This window comes from Perca fluviatilis, chromosome 8 (assembly GCF_010015445.1).
Source record: "Perca fluviatilis chromosome 8, GENO_Pfluv_1.0, whole genome shotgun sequence".
NCBI lineage: Eukaryota > Metazoa > Chordata > Actinopteri > Perciformes > Percidae > Perca > Perca fluviatilis.
In genome coordinates, this window is record NC_053119.1 from 5,258,885 (window position 1) to 5,283,375 (window position 24,491).

Below are 24,491 nucleotides of genomic sequence, written 5' to 3' on the forward strand. Positions count from 1 at the left end.
TCTTTGACGGCTAAGTTACATTTTTTGGAGCTTTATGTCGACCAAGCTGTAAGTGAGTAGACTATATGACACATGCAATAACACAATAAAAGAGGTTTGACTTTTTTTGATTAAATAAAGCATGTCAATAAAATGTACATGTCTGGCCCTTGATGTGATTCTTTTTTTCCAGTGTGGCCTTCTGGGAAGTTGAGTTTGACACCCCTGGTATAATCCAAAGCAAAATTCCTCGTATGTGTCCTCATACCTGGTAAAAAAAAGCTGATTCGGATTCTGAAAAATAACTAGAAACTTTCTTAAAAGTATGACATAGTAACTCAAAATAATGACTTAGTATCTCAAGGTAATGAGATACTTCCGAAAAATAACAAGTTGGTATGTCAAAATAATGAGAAACTTTCTTAAAATTAGTGACTTTCAAAGGCTTCTTGAACAAAAGTTCTTGATTAAAAAACAAAGACGTTTTTGGTTACCAACATGTATTGCACGTTAACACAAATCAACCCTCAAGTCAAGCAGTGACTTTTTCTTATTTGCTTTCTGATTATGTGCATCATCTGCAGATGACGCTATGTGATGATAATACATTCATATTATAGCCATGGAAATAAAATTAAAATGAAAAACCAAAAGCCCCTGCTTTCAAGGGAGCATAAAAACATAAAACCAGGGCAAGTAAAGGAAGTTTTGGCAGTTTGTTTATTGATTTTAGCAGGCATATTTTAACATTTAAACATCATATGTGTGTGTGAGAGAGAGAGAAAGAGAAAGAGATACAGAGGAATAAAAAAGGTGAAAGGCAATGCAAATCAAGAGAGTTTTTGTTCAACTACATTTTAGTGTTGTCTTTTTCGTCAACGATATTGCCTGTTGATATCGCCAGCGTCAGCGTTTAATGATGGAGGTCCTGTCTCGTCTCGTCATTTTTATCGTTAACGAATTTAACACTTCAGCAGAGGTGGTCATTTCCAAACACACTTGAGGCTTGACGGTTAACGTTGAAATATGGATTTAATTTTGGGGGTATTTTGCCGACGGTAATGTTATTAGCAAAGACGTTGAAGGTTATTAGGTCAGCTCCAAGACCGTCTCGCATTGCACAGCGCTGCAGAGGGAGCTCCGACATTAAGTTATGTTCTGCCGTCTGTGTAGAAGAGGTGAATTTACAGCTCACAGTAACTTAACATGATAAAGTGTCTGGCTTTTGTCTGGTATTTAGTGTCGGCAAAATGGCTTTTTATTGAGTTTGCTCTTAGCGAAATGCTCTGAGTGAATTTAAGCTGCGCTTTTATTGTGAAGGGTTGATACGGTAGTGCCTTTTTTCTCTCAACCTTTTTATTAACATGACAGTGGCGATGTTCCTGTCAGCTATCCGCTCGTGCTCCAGGAGAGTGAAGAATAGTTTGCTTGGTATAACCAGCAATCATGTAACGTTGGAAGCAACAAAAAGTATACCGAGAGTCAAAGCTGGTAAAGGGTTAACCCCCCCTGCTGTACAGAGCGTCAGTGGCGCAAAAAGTGGGTATGCGCTATATGCGGCGCAGCATCGTGGGGGGGCGCCAAAGCGATGGTAAAAAAAAAAATATAAAGCTATATGTAGCTGCTGTTGTGCATTTCTAAATCATTTCTGCATTTCCTCAATGTTATATAACATTTTAGAGGAGTAACAGGCTAGAGTGACCTGTCTAATGAGATTTCATCACAGAATGTTGACAGAAGAGGGAGCAGGAAGCGGTCTTTGGTGTTTTTTGTGGGGAGCGGGTGGGCGCCGTGAGCGCTGAGCGAGCAGGTACGAGTAGTGAGTTGTCGTCTATGGAAAAAGATGGATAAAAGCAAAAAAGCTGTCGGGGGCTAAAAATAGAAAAATAAAGAGGGAAAAGGAGATGGCATGTCAAGGGATGCGACGGCAGTTAAATAAGTGGATGGTGAAAGGCAACAGGTAGGATTTAAAGTGTGACGTCTGTGCTTGGAGGCTTGCAAATATTCATGTTAACAGACTAGCTAGCGTTTGCTAACAATGGGAATGTAGCAGCTAAATATTCATGTTAACAGACTAGCTAGCGTTTGCTAACAATGGGAATGTAGCAGCTAAATATTCATGTTAACAGACTAGCTAGCGTTTGCTAACAATGGGAATGTAGCAGCTAAATATTCATGTTAACAGACTAGCTAGCGTTTGCTAACAATGGGAATGTAGCAGCCAAATGGGGGTTTATGGCTATCTTAGAATATGAAAAACCAGAGCCCGTCTACGGAGAGCCTTTTCACACCCTATTTAGCCCCATTGTACCGAATTTGGTTGCAGTTCCACCAGAGTTCCACTGGGGGTGATCGCAGGCAAGTGCAAAATGAATGGGACTCTATGGAGCTAGACGGCTAAATTTCTCTCTTTCGCCTGATTGCGGTCGAGAAATCTCAGATTTGATTGCAGTATTTGCAAGTTCAACATGGATTACAGGTCAGAAGTTGAATGAACGAGTACTTATGCCCTTTCGATTTCTTACAGGTTGAGTCGTTGTTGCCCATAACACGCTAGCATTCTGCTAATGAATGCTGATTGGTCAGTAAAGGACTGATTACGATCGGAGATCCCGCTTGACGGCATCCGAAGCGGAACCAGAATGTCAGAGCCCGTCTACGTCAGTCTGTGAATATTTCGGCGTGGTATTTAAAACATTAGCAAACCAAAACTCTTTCTAGTGTTATGACAGGGAGAGCCTAACCTGTCAGCTGTGTTGTCGATGCCTCGAGAGAAAAAAGGAAGCGACTCAGAGCTTGCCGTAAAGCAGTATCTCTGGCCGTACAATGTGTATGACGTTATTGACATTTTAAAAGGCTTTTTAGAACAAAAAAGCCACTTTAAAAAAATCTTAGCCTCCCTTTTCGAATGCAACATTCAAATTGCTAATTAAAATTATATCATGAGAAAAGTGGATTTTGAGGGGTACAGCTCCGTAGACCACCATTCATTCTGCACTTGCCCGCGAGCACCCTCTAATGGACACAGAGTGGAACTGCAACAAGTTCAGAGGCCAGAAGTTTCCCGAAAGTGAAAGCTCTCCCCTTATTAGAAATTCTCGTGCAAAACCGAGGTTGCTGAGCTTACAACTGTTAAATATAAGGTAGCATGTACAATAAATGACAAGAATCTGGAAAACATAACTAATGCAATAACTCTGGTTTATCATGGAATCATGCATAGATTTTAGTGCTGTCAAATATTTAAAATATGTCATGTCATAGTTAACTTGCAATTAATTGCACATTTTTATCTATTCAAAATGTCCCATTATTTCTTTTTGTCCCATTATTTTTTTCTCATTTTAATGCTCTTATTAACATGGAAAAGTGGATCGGCTTGTTTTGTGCAAATGTTTTTTTTATTGAAAACAACATTGGCATATAATGTAGTGGTCAATTTCACACTAACATTCTCACTTGGAGCAAATAATCTCTTACACAATGTAACGGCTTTGACGAGGGGGCGGAGAATTGGCATCAGCTGTGAGCTTGTCCATCAAGTGGTATTTCAGACTGGACGGCGTGCTGCGATGATAGCTCAGTTCACAACGACAAAACACACAGATCACTTTGGTCTTGTCATTGGAACCATTTGGCAACTTTTTAAAAGTAAACTTTCCATTCAGAATCTTATTGGCGTCCATTTCGGCGTCTCGTGCTCGCCATCCACTCACAACGTAACGTTAGCCTACTACTCTTTGGCTGGTTCGCCAGCCCAAACCACTGTGTGTGGTGTGCCTGTTGTTTAGTTTCCGGTCTAGCTAGATCCGGTGTGGTGTTGTAGTCTTTCTAACGTTACTAGTTGTTGCAACAGCATGTGAAAAAACTACAAAGTTTGCTAGGCCAAAAAGAACGTTAATCTCGCGATAAAAACAATTGACACCATTAAAATGGGTTTGCGTTAACGTCGTTAGTAACGCGTTTAACTGACAGCGCTAGTAGATGTTAACAGACTGTTCTCAGACTAGCTAGTGTTTGCTAACACTAGCATCTAAAGTGAGATTTATGGCTAGCTTAATGCAAACCATTGCCCTGTTGCTGAAATGTGCTATATAAATAAAGCTGCCTTGCCAATGTTGCTGATAGCTACATTTAGATTTTGGTGAAATCCCATGGTAGTCTAATCCAATGCATGACATATCTCAATTTTATTAATGTAAAATAACTGGTAAATGTAAGGTATAATGCACAATAAATGACAAGAAGCTGGAAAACATAACTTATGCAATAACTCAACAAATAATTGTTGCTGCATACCACTCTGACACTGGGTAGTTGCACCCCTGCAGAGCGTGTCAACAGCCTGCTGCGTCTGCATGTTTTTTGGTTTGTTCGGCCGTTTAGTTTTATTCACAGGTTTTTAATTTAATATCCAACATCCAATGGTGTGTGACACACACACACACACACACACACACACACACACACACACACACACACACACACACACACACACACACACACACACACACACACACACACACACACACACACACACAGCTTTTAGTCAAAAAAATGTTGTGGATTATACAGAAGTTTTCATAAAGTTACAACCTGACTGACTTAAAAACAGTGTAACACACACACACCTCTTTTAATCTTTTAATTTATGCATGTGTTGACAACAGGTATTTTTTGAGCACAGTCTCAGGTACTACACCTGAATCTCATTGTATGCATCATCCAATTACAATAAAGGGATATCATCTTGTGTTATCTTGTCTTATTTCTTCTCCTGAGGATGTCCCTGACCAGAAACCCTGAGTCCTGCTGACGGAGAGGCCGAGGGATGAAGCCTTTTATCACTCCTCTATCTTTTCCAATGCAGTTTGCAGTTTATCCACCAGCTCTGTAGAGAGAGAAAATCACAGTATTAGTTTTATTATTATTATTACTACATATTTTTGTTTTAGTTGCAAAGTAATTTTTTTTCACAATTTCCTACAGTATTAAAAATAATGTTAAGTAAGTAAGTAAGTAAGTAAGTAAGTAAGTAAGTAAGTAAGTAAGAATCCACTGTTTTTTTCAACCTGACTGATGGAAACAACAATCTTTGACATTGGTCAGGTATTAAGCAAGATCGCTGCAGTCGGCAGCGGCGAAACAATCTGCAATGGTCAATTGTCCAGCTTGTATTTACCTTCACAAAAGTGCTTGTTTTGCCGCTGACAGACTCAGATTAATATTCTAAGTGTCTGAAAACATTATAGAAAGGATTTCTAAGAAGGTCGACCTTTCTTAAAGAGTAAGATCCTTTTTTTAAACAAAAACATCTGCGAAATGTAATTTTAGCATCGTAAAATACAACGATTACACAACTTAATATTATACAACATATTTAGTATGGGGTCTCTGATTGGTCTCTCTAAGTTAAGAGGTCCCTGAAGACCCTGATCGACAGATTTTTAGGCATTATAAAACGGCTTAAAAAATAGTGCATATAGCTGCCGTAAATGGAGCATGCACCCCCGTAGATTTGGGCTGAGCCCTGAAGGTTTAAATGTGTGGCTCTGCCCCCGGTCTAAAGGTAACAGTGTATATGGTGATGGCAGGGATCGTAAGTTACCTCCAGCGGATGGTCTCTCAAAGCGATCGTGGGCCAGACAGGCGTTGATCAGATCTCTCAGCGGTTTAGGACAGTCGTCAGGGAGCGGCTGCTGGTACTTCTGTTTGCCCACTTTCTCAAGGAAGTCCTTATTTGACCAACCTGGGAGAAACGTAAGAACACATTAAGGCTGAAAGAAGAAACCAATGATTTTATAGTTCAGTTTAGTTGTATTTTTTTTAGCCATGCTTAATATCAGCAGAGCTGTAGGGATGGGTTGGTGTTGGCATGTCTGTAGAAATATCTCAACACCTGTTGGATGGATTGCTGTTTTGTTCAGATTTATGTCAGCTAACGAATAACCAACTGATACCATGTGTTCAAAATTTTAAAAAAAAAAAAAAATATAAAAAAAAAAAAAAAAAAAAAAAAAAAAAAAAAAAAAAAAAAAAAAAAAAAAAAAATTTTTTAGGGATTAAAACACTACACGTCATATAATTCCCTATACATACTGTAAATAACACTGTGATAGAATCCACCCTGCATTTATTTTTTTTTACTTTTAAAACTTGATATGATAATAGTTCTATACCTTTACTTAAGTAGCCAAACATTTTGAATTCAGAGCCCTTTAAACATACAACTCTGGTGTGCTACTGTATTTCTTGTCATTGGCTTTAACACAAAGGGTGGTTACATAGATAGATCAACACAAAACATACTCCATTCATACTTCTATTCTATCACACGAGTACGACATTAAGATCATTCATGCACCCAACTATGGCCAGCAACGGGGTCCTTTTGTCATAAATCACTAATCAAACCTAAAGGTGGCGAGTCCTTGATGCTAAAAAACAGAAAGTTTCGGGTTGGATGTTGATCGTTGTGTTCTGCAGGTACACACCTTCATAAGGTTTGTTACGGGTCGCAACTTCCCACATGACGATTCCAAAGCTGAAAGACAACATTTGCAAGTTAGAGGACCTCAACATAACAGAGGACTCCTAATGTCAACTTTAGTCCCTTTCCCAATTGATCATTTTGTAGACAGTGCTGCGGGCTCGTTGCGGATGACACTCGACTCTGTTGCTCCTTTCAAAACAGAAGATGATGAAACAAAGGAAGTTAGCTCATTGGCATAACTCCCAAACCCGTAATTTAAAAAACTTGAAAATAAATGGCGTTTCACCATGTGGAAGAATCTCGTTTAGACTGGCAAGACAGTCTTCAAGCGTATAGGAAGGCCCTCCGAAATGCCAGAGTAGCCTATAACTCATCATTAATAGTTTTATTTATTTTTATTTTATTTTTTTAAATTTTCAGCATTGTAGCCAGGCCGACAGGGAGTTCCTATAACTCTGTCTGTCTCAGGTTTTTGATCGTTAAAGGTACAATATGTAACTTTCTGCCACTAGGGGTCTCTCAACCAAAACAATGGATTGTAAACACAGACATTTGATGACGAAGGGAAGTTACGTGGAATTATGGGAGTTGTAGTTTTTATTGTTAAACACATCGCTGGTTAGAATGCATCTGTTCACGGGCGAGTGTACCCATTCAAGTTTTTTCACGTTACGTTTAGTAACGTTTATTCATGTAATTCTAAGGAAATAGCTGCATTGTCCCCAACATAATTCAATTTGTATTGATTTGATCTGTATTGGTAGCTAGCTGACCAGTTAGCTAGTGAGCCAGCAAGCTAACATTAGCCAGCAGTGCAGCAGCAGAACATCTCCAAGCTGCCCAGAACAATCTCCCCCTTCACGTTTCTGTAATCTTAACTATTTGTTTTGGTGCTTAACCCACCTTTTGTCGGGTTAATTTAGCTTACTGTAAAGACAGCTAAACGCGAAGGGGGGAGAAATTCGGCAGGGAGGAGATTTTTGGTATGAACACCGGTAGCGCTAACGGAGACACAGCTAACGTTGTGGTTGGCTGCTGTTGTGACTGGATGCCTGGCTCCTATATGGCCTGTTTCCCGACACTTCATTAAACTGCCGTTAGCATCGTTAGCATCTGGCACTGAAGTTAAGTGCTGGCCAGATAAGGATTGCTGTAATATTGGGTGGCTGTTGGCTGGCTAGGGGCTAACAGCAGAGATGGGGACCCCAAAACTGAACTGTACATCACAAACGTCCAAATAGTGGTTCAGCTGAATATGGGGACTGGAACCCGAATCTCTCCCGATTTGAAGTGTCTGATGAAATTTGACGTGGTGGTGGTTGACGTCGGAAAGTTTTGTAGTGCAGACCTTGCAAACTGCTGTTCGTTTCTTCTTTGCCTGGTCAGATGTGTATCCTTATAGCCAAACTTTATTATTTTCGGTGCATAGGGGTCCATGACATTAAGTTACTATCCGTTGCCAGTCTCCTTTACTGCAGGTCTTCCGCCGTGTGCCGCGTCGTCATATCAACGGGTTCCCGCACATGCAACAGCACTAAAATTGTAACGTTAACTCCTCCTCAATATCAGAGGGGAAAAAATATATATTTATTAAACAGAAAGTCAAGTCATTTAAAGTTATTTGACTCAAGTCTAAGTCAAGTCTCAAGTCATGAATATCAAGTCAAAGTCAAGTCGAGTCTTTTATGAATGTTTATCAAGCAAGTCTCAAGTCCTAAAATTTGCGACTCGAGTCTAACTCGAGTCAAGTCATGTGACTCGAGTCCCCCATGTCTGGGTGGCGCTAAGTGCCGGACGGAGCCCCGGTGCCGCTGCAAATTAGCCTCGGGAAGGAACTTGTTTTGGTGGAACATGTGTACGTTTAAAACTTGTTTTAGTTGTGCAATGGAAAACTCAGATTGGACAGATAGTCTAGCTAGCTGTCTGGATTTACCCTGCAGAGATCTGAGGAGCAGTTAACCATAGTCCTCACAAATCAGCCGGAGGTTAGAACGCCAACACAAAAAGAGAAAGGTGACGGATATCCGGCCGAAAAGAAGGACATACGGCGGAATTTCCAGAGGCACCGGAGCAATCTCAGAAGTGGAAGGTCGTGGATCTAGATATATATATATATATATATATATGTATATATGTATGTATGTATGTATGTATGTATGTATGTATGTATGTATGTATGTATATATATATATATATATATATGTGTATGTATGTATGTATATATATATATATATATATATATTATATATATAAATAAAATGGAATTGAACTTTAAGGAAGCCGTTGGTCCTGGTTGGTATCTGACCTGTAAATCTCGCACTCTTTACTGTACTTGTAGTTGATGTCGAGCAGCATCTGCGGAGAGGAGTAGGCCAGAGACCCGTGCGCGTTTGCCTTTGTTGTCTTTTTCAGCGATGTCTCAGTTTTAGCCAGCTCAAAGCCTCCCAGCTGAAAACCACAAGAAAAACGTTAATTCCCCCCTCCCAATGCATTAAACCCTGCCCTCGGTGGAACGTCAGCCTTCCCAGCATGCATTGGCCTAAGTACCTTGACTACGTAGCCTTCAGACACCAGGAACTTGCTGCTGTTGATGGATCCATGAACCTTAGATTGGTCTTCAGTGTGGTGCAGCCTAAGAGACGACAGACATCATCATCATGATGGAACCTTCCATCATAAACAATAAATCACACAGATAGAATTTGAAATGTTATCTTTATCATCCACCTCTAAAAGTCAGATCACACAACATGCATACATTTACTTAAGTGTTAAGTTCAATTTTGAGGTACTTTACTTCGAGTATTTCCATTTCATGCTACACTATACTTCTACTTCAGGAGTAGTCCAAACTGAGTCAAGACCGAGTCCAAAAGAGAGACAGCCAAGACCGAGACAGGAAAAAAATAATCAATCTTCTACACAACTTATTAACAAATTATGCATAGGCGTAATTTACACATTTACATTACTATTTATAAAAAAATAAAAAATAAATCACGTTTGAATAGTAATTTCAGCATTCAAATAGTATTGTTTTTTTTACTATTCAAATTATATTCAACTTTCGGAATTCATTCCAACAGCCCTAACAAATAATAAGTTCAAGAATGGGAACATTTTGCTTTTGTATTTTTAAGTAAATCATATGGCCTAATTTGATCCTAAAGTGTGTTACTCTGCACTTGCTTTCTGATTATTACAAATAAAGCAAAATGATCATCTTAAAATAGAACATACTGTCTCTCGCATCACATAAATTATGAAGAGGTAAGTAAGTTGTCTTGAAGAGGATTCTTTTTTTCTGTCTCAATATTGACTGTCTCTCATTTGGACTCTGTGTTGACTCGCTCTCGACTAGTCCTGGTCTTGGACTTGACAAAGCTGGACTTGACTACAGCCCTGGTACAAAGTGCTCGCCGACATAGTGTCTGTGGCAAAAATGACTACGTTTACAAGCTGTCAATTTTCGGGTTATGGTCGGGTTAAGGTCACTATTCGGGTTTCTGAAACATTCGGAATAACCCGTTTACATGCGTGAGCAGAGAGAGTTACTCCTACATGGAATTTGTAATCAAATGGCAATATCCCGACGTAAACGGCGACGCACGGTTAGCGTCTGGATGTAGCCTACGGACAACCTTAAGACGCAATAACTTTTCGGTCACCTTCTTATAAATCTCACTATCTCGGTACTTTCTACCGTCAACAAAAGACATTATATTCATGGTTTTCACCACACTAATACAGAAATCGGTTTCCTCCTCGCTCCAAAAGTGTGGTGCTGTGCTGCGTCTCGCCATGTTTACCTCTACTTCTTGTTTACTTCCGGTATACTGCGCGCAGGTTTTCTGCATTGACATATATATAACTATATTATTATAGTATATAATTAGTATTATAACTATGTTTTCTGGCACATACAAGAAGTTCCTCTACTCAAAAGACCAAGATTCCTTGCGAACAGAACATGCGCAGAACACAAATCAATGTTCCTTTTGATGGGGATATGCCGATACGCGTTTACATGACCAAAATTTCGGGTTAGAAAAGGGGTAACCCAGGTAGCATATTCGGGTTTTTAAAAAACGGAATATGAGCATATTTGGGTTTTTGCCGGTGTTTAGATGGCCATTCGCGACCGGGTTATTGCTAATATTCCGGTTTTGAACGGGTTATTGGCTGCATGTAAACGTAGTCATTGATTGATGCCTGGTGATGAGGTACTGTATATTACTATTTATCCTGACAGCTGACGTGTTGAGCGAGTTGCAAAATCTGGACCCATACAGATCAGCTGAGCTAGACAACATTGACGACAATTTCTTAAAATTATTTGCAAATTTCATTGCTTCCCCCATTACCAACCTGTTCAACCGGTCTCTCGCATCTTCAGAAATTCCCGGAAACTGGAAATCCGCCGCAGTCACCCCTCTCTTCAAAGGGGGAGACACCCTTGACCCAAACTGCTATAGACCCATATCTATCCTACCCTGTCTTTTGAAAGTCCTCGAAAGCTTGGTCAATAAACAGATTACCAACCACCTCGAATCCCACCGTATCCTTTCCGCTACGCAATCTGGCTTCCGTGCCGGTCATGGCTGTACCACAGCCTCAAGGTCATAAACAACATCACTGCCGCCATCGACAAAAAGCATCATTGTGCAGCCGTCTACATTGATCTGTCCAAGGCCTTTGACTAGGTTAACCATCGTATGAGTCAGTTTGAGTCATTTTTTAAGAAAAAAGTCAAAATTCTCTGATCCCAGCCTCTTAAATGTGAATATTGTTCTAGTTTCTTCTCTCCTCTGTGACAGTAAACTGAATATCTTTGAGTTGTGGACAAAACAAGACATTTGAGGACGTCATCTTGGGCTTTTGGGAAACACTGATCCACATTTTTCACCATTTTCTGACATTTTATAGACGAAACAACTAATCCATTCATCCAGAAAGAAATCAACAGATTAATCGACTATGAAAATAATTGTTAGTTGCAGCCCTATATTCTTAGCAACAGACTCAACAACCTTGGGTTCTCTCATTACTGCCTTGTGTGGTTCAATAACTTTTTTTAATCTGAGGGCCTGTTGTCTGAACCTATGGATGTCTCAATGGGGGTGCCACAAGGTTTGATTCTCGGGCCGACTCTTTTCTCCCTATACGTCAATGATGTGGCTCTTGCTGCTGGGAATTCTCAAATCCACCTATACGCAGACGACACAATCCTGTACACATCCGGCCCCTCTTTGGATACTGTGCTATCAAACTTCCAGGAGAGCTTCAATGCCATTCAGCACTGCTCCTGAAACCCCCAACTACTGCTAAACTCTGGCAAAACCAAATGCATGCTTTTCAATCGATCACTGCCCACCCGATTAGCATTACCATGCTCGATGGGTTGGAACTAGAAAACGTGGCGGTGTACAAATACTTAGGTATCTGGTTAGACAGTTCCCTCTCCTTCCAGCAAAACATAAACCACCTTCAATCTAAAGTTAAGTCTAGGATCGGTTTCCTATTCTGCAACAAGGCCTCTTTCACTCACACTGCCAAACTTGCCTTGGTGAAAATGACAATTTTACCAATTCTCGATTTTAGTGATGTCAATTACAGAAATGCCTCAAACTCTTTCCTGAAAGAAAACTAGATGTTGTCTTCCATAGTGCCATATGTTTTGTGACCAGAGCCCCCTATAACACCCACCACTGCAACCTCTATGCATTAGTTGGCTGGCCCTAGTCGCTTAACTCACTGGTACCAACTCATTTACAAATCCTTGCTAGGTAAAGCCCCGCTGTACCGACGCTCACTGGCCACCATAGTTTTACCCACCTGTGACCTATGCCTGCGACCTGCGCTCTAGCAGTTAAATCTCCTTGGTCACCCCAAAAGCCCACACCTCCTTTGGCCGCCACTCCTTCCAGTTTTCAGCTGCAAATGATTGGAATGCACTTCAAAAAACCTTGAAACTCAAAACCCTTATCTCACTAACTGCCTTCAGAGTACATCTATCTGAACTCCTGTCCCATCACGGTACGTGCTAACTATTCTCCATCATTCATGCTCTCGCACCCCCCTATTGCATTACTGCAATCCATTACCTCTGTCACGCCCCATTACATATTTACCTGCATTGCTATCATTCTGTTTACGTCCTTTTGCACTATTCATCTGCCCTGGTATGCTCAACTGTCATTCCTCCAACCTTTGTTGTCACACACTTTTTGTACACCACAATCTGCACTAACTGTATATTGACTCTTTACTACATCTCAGCATTTATATATTCTGTCTATTCATGTATACTGATCTACATCATCATCTAGACTACACTTTGCACCTACTGTACATTGACTCTTTACTACATCTCAGCATTTATATAGACCGTCTATTTTTATTTATTTATTGTTTAACCTTTATTTATCCAGGTAAGTCGATTGAGAACAAATTCTCTTTTGCAATGACAACCAGTCACATTCACACAGTTCCACATTCTTACCTGGAAGCTGCTCAGTACAACCACAGTCTGATCTGCTGGCCACTGAACAGCTCCACTGGAGCGGTTGGGGTTAAGGGCCTTGCTCAAGGGCACCTCAGTGGTGGTAATGAGGGAGGGACAAGCGCTGCTCTTAAATAAAAATAAAATTACAAGGCAAACAATGTTAATGCCTGTTCAAGATGGATTTAAAATTTAAGCTGATACTGGTTTTCTTTTCTTCTTTTTTTAAGATTATTTTTTTGGGCATTTTTAGGCCTTTATTTGAATAGGACAGCTTAGAAAGAGGAGAGAGAGAGGGGGGGAATGACATGCAGCAAAGGGCCGCAGGTCGGAGTCAGACCCGTGGCCGCTGAGTCAAGGAGTAAACCTCTATATATGGGCGCCCGCTCTACCAGGTGAGCTAACCAGGCGCCCCAATACCTATTTTCTGAACAATCTCGCTTCATCAATGGTTTTGTTTTGAAGGAGGAAGTTACTTAAGAAAAAAAGCATACTGTATATTGCTGGACTCAGTCGAGACCAACTAGAATATTTGGCGAGACCAATGGCCAAGTCTAAGACAAGTCTGAGTGCAAATACCAACGAGTCCAAGACAAGTCGGAGACGATAGAAAAGCGCCTTCAAGTCCAGACTACTACAGCCCTGGCTTCTTCCAACACCCCAGGCATGCAGGCCCTGGTGTTTTGGAGAATCCTTCTTTGAACAGCGTGTTTAGCATAAAGCGCCTCTGCCCATGCTCGTAGATTGCGTGCCGTTTGTGTCGGCCAAAATGTCACACGGGAATATAACCAAAGCTTTAGGTAATCCTGCAAAATGTCTTTACTTTTTAAATCTCACCTGCACAAATAAATTTCTTTTTGTATTTCCCCTTATTTAAATAAACCAAAACACATTATTTATGACTGTAGAGGACTGTACCGGTAGAGTCCGCGCGCCGCGCCCTGACACATACGAGCTTTCATGGTCCAGGAAAGTGTGAGTTTTTTATCGTCCAGAACCTGACGGAGATTTCCCATCTCACAGTACTCCATGATGAGGAGGCACTGAGGGTTGGGTCCTACAGGAAGTCACAAGAACACGTCACATTACTGTCATTTTAAAAGGTGCAATGCGCCCAATATGCTGATGCACTGTCCTTTACGTTCTGCAGTTGACTTACCCTGCTTGTCCACACAGATGCCAAACATTCGCAGGATGTTGGGTGACTCAAACCGCTTCATGGTTTCAACCTCCTTATTGAAAATCTTCTCCACCGTGCTACATATGGAGACAATGTTTATGTTGACAAACAGTATGTCACATACTCCTACATGCTTTTGACCATCAGGTCACTAAGCTTATCCAGTCTAGTTTTCTTCCGTTACAAAACATTGCAAACATCCGTTGTAGGTTGTCACCTTCAGATCTAGAACAGTAAATTCAAACATTTGTTTTCTCTCGTACTGATTACTGTAACTCCCTCTACTCATGCCTCAGTCAAACTGCTCTACAACTTGTAAAAAATGCAGCTACCAGACTATTAACCAGAACAAGTCGCCGGTCTCATATCAAACCTATCCTTGCATACCTTGATTGGCTTACGGTAAAATTCTGATCCTCTGTCATCTTCAGACAAAACAGCATTAGGTGTCGGGGAAAAAAAACTCTCTCAAGTCTATGAAAGTCAAGTGTCAGACCAAAAAGCGTCATGTCTCAGAAAAATCTCCCTCAGCTGAAACTGCTTCAAACCAAACGGCCTCAGCGTCAGAAAAAACCTCCCTCAGCCTCAAACAGAACTTTGTCAGAGATAACGTTGCCCAGATGAGGGCGCTGTTGACTAGCTTTCTGAATTAGATAGCAGCTTTTACAGTGAATGTCTCACGGCAGTTCGTGAAACGTTCACGTAATTTAATCTATTGATTTGTGTACACAACACGTTTAATTAGGTTTTTTCGTGATATCAACACGTTTTTTAAACTAATGTATTTCAATGGGAAGCATCTTCACAGCACGATTCTATCTGCCGGGCTGCAGCAGAGAAGCTGTAAACAGCTTTGCTATTATTGTTGTTTTTTAGCCCTATAACCGCGGTTTTAATCAACATTTATTCACCAGATCTTATCATGGTTTATATGTATTTCTTTTAATGTTATTTTGGTCTTATTGCCAGGGAAGCTGGATTGCTTTGTTGTTTATTGATATTTTTTAAACCGTAACGCTACATATATCAACATTTATTTAGATGTTAATGAGGACGTTTGGTCCTAATGCTGTTTTGTCTGAAGTTGACAGTTTTTTTTTTAGGCATTTCCTCATTTATGTCATCAACACATCCATGATTCATGGAAATGTGTAAAACACAACAAACCACAAAGAATGCTGGGACTTTTTGAGGACTGTACTGTAAAGTGCCTCCTGACCTATCCAAACACCTGAAGGGCATTTTCAGTAATATTTTCCCTTGTAATTATGTATGGTTTGCAAAAATGGGAACTGCCGCGTCCGTGTAGATGAGAGAAGCAAAGTGTATGCGCGTTGTGCACACACTACATTACAGCCAAGCATGCGCCCCTAAAATAGCATCTGAATAACGCGCCACTGACTTTAGACTAGCGCCACTGACTTTAGACTAGCGCCACTGACTTTAGACCAGTTTTTTTCTGGTCTGTGGCAGAATTGTTTTCTGAAACTGCAAAATAGCACCAGGGAACGTTTGCGCCTGAACCCGCCTCCTCTTTTCGCTGAACCGCCCCCCGGGAGTGCAAGTTCGTTCCCTAATTTACTGACGTGCGTCTGTGGAAGGAAAAGTCTGCGGTGTGTCGGGTGCAAAATAGGAATGATACATGCGTCGGTGTACAAAGGCAATTGCGCTGAGTGCAAGATAGGCCCCCTCAGGTTTTTGCGCACTTGAAACATTTAAACTCCGATTTAGTATTTTTGCAGGAGACTCACCTTCCTGTTAAAGATCACCGTAGGTTACATTGCCCTTGGGTAGGTCAAGTCTTCCACTCAAACTTTAATTCAAAAGCTAGAGGAGTCGCCATTTTAATTAACAAAAAAGTTCAGTTCTCATCTACTGATGTTATTGCTGATAGGAATGGCAGATACCTCATGGTTGCTGGTACCCTGATGCAAAGAAAGGTTTTGTTGGTAAATGTATATGCCCCGAACTTCGATGATGGATGTTGAACTCGCTAACAGATTGCTGAGTAACATCCCCTTCTTGAATACATGATGATCTAAATTGTGTTTTTGACCCAATCTTGGATTGATCTAATCCTCGAAATCTGACTCAATCTACTATGTCTAAAACATTCTCTGATTTTATGAAACAGAATGGTCTTATTGATCCATGGAGATCTCGTAACCCCTCTATTAAAAAAAAATCTCTCTTTTCCCAGGTGCATCATTCATATTCTAGGATTGATTACTTTTTTATTGACAGTACGCTTAATTCATGTGTAAATTCTTCTGACTATTTAGGTATTGTAATATCTGACCATTAAGTTTATTATTAGATATTCAACTTTCTAACTATAAACGTAGCCCACCACTTTGGAGATTTTACTCTCTTCTTTTGGCAGACAAAGAATTATGTGAACTCATTTAAAATTCTATTGATGAGTTCTTGTCTTTCAATCAAAATGACTCCTCTTCATATTCATTGCTGTGGGAGACAATTAAAGGTTACCGGAGAGGTCAAATTATTTCATACTCTGCTCTTTCTAATAAAAATATTAATGCTAGGCTTAATGCACTTACATCTGTGATTAGTAACCTTGTTCAAAGATATGCACTGAGGCAGAATTTGATCTCATTTCGACTAAAGAGGCAGAGCGCTTGTTACTACGCAGCCTATGAACATGGCGACAAGGCAAGTCGGTTACTGGCACATCAGTTACGACGACACTTCCCGTTTGATACCTAGTATTAAAAACACTTATGACACTATTACTACAGATCTCTTGGAAATTAATGCTACTTTTAAATCATTTTACTCTTTATTATATAAATCTGAATTTCCTACAGAAAACACTAAAATGAATAAATTTCTTCAGAAACTTTTGAATCCTGTCATTGATACTAATACTGCCAGGCAAATGGACTCTCCACTCTCCCTTGAAGAAGTATTAAATGCAATTAATGCTATGCAATCTAACAAAACCCCAGGCCCCGACGGGTTTCCGATTTCATTTTTTAAAACATTTAATGGCAAATTGGCTCCGCTACTTTTATCCGTATTCAATGAATCCTTGGAGAGTGATTCATTACCACCAACCTTGATACAAGCCACTATTGCTCTCCTTCTCAAAAAGGACAAAGATCAGACCTCCTGTGGTTCCTACAGACCATTGTCTCTGCTTAATGCTGACGTAAATGTGTTGGCTAAAGTAATTGCATCCCGCTTAGAGAATGTGCTTCCTCATATTATATCTGAAGAGCAAAATGGTTTTATAATGGGACGTCAATTTTGTTTTTTAATACCCGTACACTTTTCCATATAATTTACTCAAAACATTCGGCTGAAGTTCCTGAGCTTGTGATTTCTTTAGATACCGAAAACACTTTGTTGTTGATTGTTTATTACACGGTACACAGTATTTAATTTGATTATTTTCTCCTACATTCTTAGAGTGTTTTTATTTATTTTTTATTTTGTATGTTTATTTTGTGTGTGTATATGTGTCCATGTACATATGCATATATGTTTTTAAAAAAAGGGTAAATTGTATCAGTGACTGGAAGTATTGTATTTTTCCAATAAAAAGAAAAAAAAGTGACTATTGTTTTTGTATTTTAATTCAGTATTGTCCTGAAACGTGATACAGACCTTACGCTGGTGTTCAGAGTCTCAGTGTATCTCTTGATGGCCACCGGGAAGTGGCGGTACGTTCCTTTGTACACCTCTGATGTTTCTGTTTTTATGAAGGGCACTTTGGGAAAATCAGTGTAGGTCAGCTCGTCTGGTTTGATCTTTCGGATGGCTTCCTCAGTGATGCTTGGCTTTTTCACTGTGAAAACACGTGGTCACAAGTTATTTGGGGTTTGATTATATCCAGTGCTTTCCAATAACAGCCACGTGACATGTCAGTGTCTCTTTAATATTTCTTTCTTTGGCCACGTGGTTGCAGCGGAACAGGCTGTTCTCAACATTTGTACATATAGCTAAGGAAAGTAACTGAGGAGCCGGGGTGGTTGGGTGAGTCCTAAAACTCAGGGCTTTCAAGCCGAGGAGGGAGTTCGTGTCCCGGAAGAAGTTAAGACGAAAACACAAGAATTTCAACCAGGAAACGGGTGTTTGTGTCTCAGGAGTTTTACTTAAGGGGGCCAGTGTTTTTTCTTTGGGCATTTTCGCCATTAATGGATAGGTCAGCTCATATATGAAAAGGAGAGAGAGAGGGGGAAGACATGCAGGAAACAACAACTCTAGCTCTAACAATTGAGCAATTGACAACCTGAGCAAACCACAATCTTAACTAGTGGTTTTTGGTGGCTAAACTCAACTGTAACAGGCGCTTAAACGACTGTATCCTCGCAGTGCCCTGTACCCGGCTCACAGTCACCTTTTCTCAGCTAAATTGGAACGTAAAGACCGCTCATACAGTGGCTTGAAAAAGTATTCATACCCCTTGAACTTTTCCACATTTTGTCACGTTACAACCACAAATGTAAACGTATTTCATTGGGATTTTATGTGATAGACCAACACTAAGTGGCGCATAATTGTGAAGTGGAAGTGGAGTGGAGGAAGGAAGGAAATGATACATGGTTTTCAAATATTTTTTACAAATAAAAAAATGAAAAGTGTGGCGTGCAAAAGTATTCAGCCCCCCTGAGTCAATACTTTATAGAAACACCTTTCGCTACAGTTACAGCTGCAAGTCTTTTGGGGTATGTCTCTACCAGCTTTGCAAATCTAGAGACTGAAATTTTTGTCCATTCTTGTTTGCAAAATAGCTCAAGCTCAGTCGGATTGGATGGAAAGCATCTGTGAACAGCACATTTCAAGTCTTGCCAGAGATTCTCAATTGGATTTAGGTCTGGACTTTGACTGGGCCATTCTAACACATGAATATGCTTTGATCTAAACCATTCCATTGTAGCTCTGGCTGTATGTTTAAGGTTTTGGTGTCCTGCTGGAAGGTGAACCTCCGCTCCAGTCTCAAGTCTTTTGCAGACTCTAACAGGTTTTCTTCTAAGATTGCCCTGTATTTGGCTCCATCCATCTTCCAATCAACTCTGACCAGTTTCCCTGTCCCTGCTGAAGAAAAGCACCCCCACAGAATGATGCTGCCACCACCATGTTTCACGGTGGGGATGGTGTGTTCTGGGTGATGTGCAGTGTTAGTTTTCCGCCATACAAAGCGTTTAGCATTTAGGCCAAAAACTTCAATTTTGGTGTCATCTGACCAGAGCACCTTCCTCCACATGTTTGCTGTGTCCCTCACATGGCTTGTGGCAAACTGCAAACAGGACTTCTTATGGCTTTGTTTCAACAATGGCTTTCTTCTTGCCACTCTTCCATAAAGGCCCGATTTGTGGAGTGCATGACTAATAGTTGTCCTGTGGACAGATTCTCCCACCTGAGCTGTGGATCTCTGCAGCTCCTCCAGAGTTACCATGGGCCTCTTGGCTGCTTCTCTGATCAATGCTCTCCTTGCCCGGCTTGTCAGTTTACGTGGACGGCCATGTCTTGGTAGGTTTGCCATACTCTTTCCATTTTTGAATAATGGCTTGAACAGCGCTCCGTGAGATGTTCAAAGCTTGGGATATTTTTTTATAACCTAACCCTGCTTTAAACTTCTCCACAACTTCATCCCTGACCTGTCTGGTATGTTCCTTGGGCTTCATGATGCTGTTTGTTCACTCTAACAAACCTCTGAGGCCTTCACAGAACAGCTGTATTTATACTGAGATTAGATTACACACCGCTGGACTCTTTATTTACTCTATTTACTAATTAGGTGACTTCTGAAGGCAATTGGTTGCACTGGATTTTATTTAGGGCTATCAGAGTAAAAGGGGCTGAATACTTTTGCACTCCACACTTTTCAGTTTTTTTATTTGAAAAATAATTTGAAAACCATGTATCATTTTCCTTCCACTTCACAATTATGCGCCACTTAGTGTTGGTCTATCACATAAAATCCCAATGAAATACGTTTACATTTGTGGTTGTAACGTGACAAAATGTGGAAAAGTTCAAGGGGTAGCCACCCTTTGCTTTTTTATTAATAAGGGAAATACTTCCACTAATTAACCCTGACAAGGCACACCTGTGAAGGTAAAACCATTTCAGGTGACTACCTCATGAAGCTCATTGAGAGAACACCAAGGGTTTGCAGAGTTATCAAAAAAAGCAAAGGGTGGCTACTTTGAGGAATCTAAAATATAAGACATGTTTTCAGTTATTTCACACTTTTTTGTTAAGTACATAATTCCATATGTGTTCATTCATAGTTGTGATGCCTTCAGTGAGAATCTACAATGTAAATAGTCATGAAAATAAAAAGGAACGCATTGAATGAGAAGGTGTGTCCAAACTTTTGGCCTGTACTGTATATGACATTATATACATAACATATATAAAATGTCTAACCCTGTGCGGATTACGCTCAAAGTGTTTTTATTTTAAATGTACTGAGACAGTATTTGCATAATGTACATTTACTGTCAGTCTCAGCCACTCATCTAATGCAGAACTGAAATAAGAAGTTGAATCCTTCACTCGTACTCAGTTACTGCAGTACCTGGAAGTCTGAGTGTTTTTTTTTTACATGGAAAAACCAATCCCTACATTAAAGTTTCATGTTGTGTCCTCATCTTGTTATGTCTCAGATAATGTGAGAGTCAAACATTGTTTCTGAGACAAAGGCTACATCTACACTACTACATTTGAGCCAAAAAACGATCTCCGTGCACACACAGGAGTTTTAGCTCCAGTAGAAGAACTAATCTCCGTCCATACTGACACATCTGACAACACATATCACAAGACCTTTCACATACACTGGGCATGTGCGTGCCGGTGTAAAGAATAAGCAGATTGCATACTCTGCCCCGCGTGGTGGTAGTTGGTTTAAGTTGCAGAAAAAAACTACAGAGGAAGAGCAGCAATGGCGAAAAATAAGACGAGAGATTTCTTCTTCTTTGTTTGGACAAACGACGAGGTAAAACGGTTGGTGAAAGTAACACGTGACTACGAGGCGACAGAAAACCGATACATAGAGTAGTCATCTCCGACATCTGACTGGACACAATCAAGCTCTGTGACAGGAGATTACAGTCAGTACTGAAGTGGTTTTTGTTGTACTCACAGTTCGCCACGATCTTTTCCACGTTGACTCCGATGGATTCAACTTCTCTCTGCATGGCTTCTAGTTTCTCAAACATCTCCTTGTGATGCTCCTTGAGCACTGAGGAACAAACGAGCACAGATAAAACAGAAATATTCTACACAGGGATGCCAGTTTACTGTGCACTTTGCATCTTTATGTTAGTCAGGATTGAACGTCAAAAAGAACGCCGACACCCCCTCAGACTGACGACGGCACGGGACACACCGAACAGACTCAAGTCACCGACCTCGCCAGACTGTCCAACGGCCAATTATCGGCCTGGTGTGCTTTTAAGCCATACCACGTTTTTAAATTTCTAATCATTTGAAAAGAATGTGGCCTGCATATCATTTATCCTGATGCTAATGATGTACACTCCTGTAGACATAAAACATTTAAAGATTAAAACAAGATCAAACTTAAGCTCATGGGGTTCCTATCTTTACTTAACCCACTCTACAAAGTCAGAGTCAACATCAGTTTCTCTCACATCTCTCCAGCTCGGTGTTGTCCTCCTTCCTGTCCGCCTCATCTTCTTTCTCTCTGGACGTCTGGTCAAAGACCTTGAACAGCATTTCCTTCTGCTCCACGGCCAGATTTAAAGAAAGGACCTGGAAGGCATCGTTGAGGCGATCGTTCAAACTGTGGAACTCGTCCTGGTGGCTGCTGGATTTTAGGACGCGGTCCACCCAGGTGGACTTAGTGAATTTCTCGATGACAACCGTTGCCGAGTCCAGAGTAGTTTTGAGCTCCTGGAGGGTTTTTTCTACGTCGGCAGAGGTCTGTCCCTGTTTCAGCGTTCTGATGGACTTCACCACATGCTCCAGTGCTTTGACCCGGACACCAACGCGTTTGCATTGCTTCTTATTGGCCTTCACGTTCTCAACCAGGTTGTAGATTGTTGAGGCCGCTAACAGGATGGGGTCTATGCAGTCCATGACCAGCTGGAGAGAATGAAAATGGATTAAATCAGAGCTGAATGGAAAATAATTCAAGTTTAAGTGAGCCTTAGTTAAGGGAAGTAAACTGAACCAAAATGAATTGAAAGGGCCTGACTTAACTAGAGCAGTGGTGGAAGAATGATCTTTATTCTAGCCCTAATTAAGGGGTTTTAATGAAAAATGACGCCTAGAGGTCCTGACTGAGCATCAGTATCTGATGAGTTGGGAGTGATAATGTGTTGCCGGTGTTGTAGTCTATATCCACGACGTTCCACAGAAATTCCGCCGGATGACATTCATTTAGGCCGATATCCATTACCTTGGGCTTTCTTTGTGTTGGCGTTCTAACCTCTGGTGGGTTTATGAGGACTATGGTTAGCTGCTCCTCAGATCTCTGCAGGGCAGTGCTCGAAGTGGGCCGGTACCAGCACTTCTACATTTTACACTTAAGCGTACCTGCACTTTTTCTTGCGTACCGCTACTTCTCGCATGTAGCCGGTACTCTACCACTATCAGAGAAAGCGTCAGTGTCAGACAGATGAACCCTAACGTTACATAAACTACACAACCCAGACGGCACTACGTGATTTACCTCGGATCTTGACAAATCACGTCAAGGCAAGCAGTCGGCCCACCCTATCAGAAGTTCGTTTAGCCACGGACGGTAGTACTTAAGTCAACCCCCTCAGGTCAACGCTGTCGGTTCCCCCATTAAAATGTGTTTTAAAGTAAAATTTAATATCTCCAGATCAATACAGTGTAGAGAGTTACTTTGGCAGGGAAAGGCAGAGAAACTATTCTATACTCAAACTATTGTAGTCCATCTAGAAGCTTAGTAAACTGTTGACTGGGATCTTTGTCTCCTTCTGCTCTTTCAAGGTTGTGGTCATTTTAACTGCTTTATAGTTGTGTAGTTTATTCTACAGAAATGCATCATATTCTATAAGATCACCATATGTTTGTATGTCTCTCCTGTGAGAACCACATAGCTCTAAAAACAGTTTTAAAACGTTTCATGTTTTCAGCTTGGTGACGATACATTTTCCAGCTGATCCAAAAGGCTTTTTAACCCTGGTGTTGTCCTCGGGTCAAACCAAATTGAAGAAAAAAGAAATAACTGATCAGTTCACTATTTTCATTGAATTTGGGTGTTTTATTCAATTTTATAGCATTTGAAAAAATAAAAATGATAAAAGAATATTGAAAACAATTCGACAAAAACATGTTTTTAAGAATCGAAAAAAAAATCCGAAAAAAACATAAAAAGAAAAATTAATAACAAAAACATAGGAAAAATTGCCAAAAAAACTTCAAAAATAAAAACTGACAAAAATGTAAATAAATCGAAAATAATCGACAAGTGTCGAAAAAGAACAACAAAATGTTGGACAAAAAAGTTTGAAAGAACTTTATTTCTATATCTACTTATGTATATGCAATAAAGCAAGAATTCACTTATGCTAATGTGTCTGATGTGGTCTACATATGAAAGAAACTGTGAAATCCCCCTTTATTGCACTTTCACAAATAGAATAAAGCTTTCACAAATCTGAAAATGTGTTTTTAAGAATCTTTAGCCTCTCTGGGATAATATAGTCCGGATTTGAAAAGTCTAGGCATAGTGGTTTTGGATCTGGACCTGGTCTAATCTGGTCTACATATGCGAGCTTCAGCCTCGTCAGTTCACCCCGTAGTGACGGATCAATCCTCGGGGGTCGCTTTCTCTCAAACCGTCTCTCTTTTAGCTAAAACCACAAACCAACACGACATTACATTTAGTTTTGACAATGTGCCAACCGCACCCTGCTCTAAACTGAAGTGCTACTGCAGATAAGTGACTTCTTGCGGTTCTCCTGATCTATACACCATGAATCTGCAGCACACTGAGCTGCTCACAGAGCCAACAACAAGTGGACATAATGAGCTGTCAGCAGAGGAGTTTACTGTTGATATGACCCAAAATAAAAAGATGATTTACCTGTAAGTGGATGTCAACGAAAGCTTTCAGTCTCAGGTATATGTTGCTGTGTGTGTGTGTGTGTGTGTGTGTGTGTGTGTGTGTGTGTGTGCTGTGGTGAAACTAAAACTGTAGCTCTCAGCTACTTCCTCTGCTGCTCCCCACTTCCTGTTTCCACTTAATGTGCTATGGACATTTTCCACAGCAGACATATTGACTTGTCATAGTAGGAAAAGCACAGCTGAGATTGATAACCTTAACGATGGCTCAATTCCATCAAGTGTCCCAGTAAGCTATTTCA

The 24,491-nt window shown here is 40.5% G+C and overlaps 1 protein-coding gene across 2 annotated transcripts; it reads right to left on the minus strand.

Moving 5' to 3' along the window:
• Window positions 1–4,584: 4,584 nt before the first annotated feature.
• LOC120564558 (mixed lineage kinase domain-like protein) lies at window positions 4,585–24,465 on the minus strand. 2 transcript variants are annotated; one of them, XM_039809657.1, is made up of 11 exons: window positions 24,212–24,465; window positions 21,783–22,236; window positions 21,272–21,370; window positions 17,785–17,965; window positions 14,134–14,231; window positions 13,893–14,031; window positions 9,020–9,104; window positions 8,778–8,920; window positions 6,474–6,523; window positions 5,588–5,728; window positions 4,585–4,870 (listed from the first exon to the last, which is right to left on the minus strand). In XM_039809657.1, the coding sequence occupies exons 2-11, from the start codon at window positions 22,228–22,230 to the stop codon at window positions 4,824–4,826; spliced, it is 1,431 nt and encodes a 476-aa protein (XP_039665591.1). In that variant the 5' UTR covers window positions 22,231–22,236; window positions 24,212–24,465; the 3' UTR covers window positions 4,585–4,823. The 2 variants fall into 2 exon arrangements, with proteins under 2 accessions (XP_039665591.1, XP_039665592.1); XM_039809658.1 differs by lacking the exons at window positions 13,893–14,031; window positions 14,134–14,231.
• Between the last annotated feature and the right edge of the window lie 26 nt (window positions 24,466–24,491).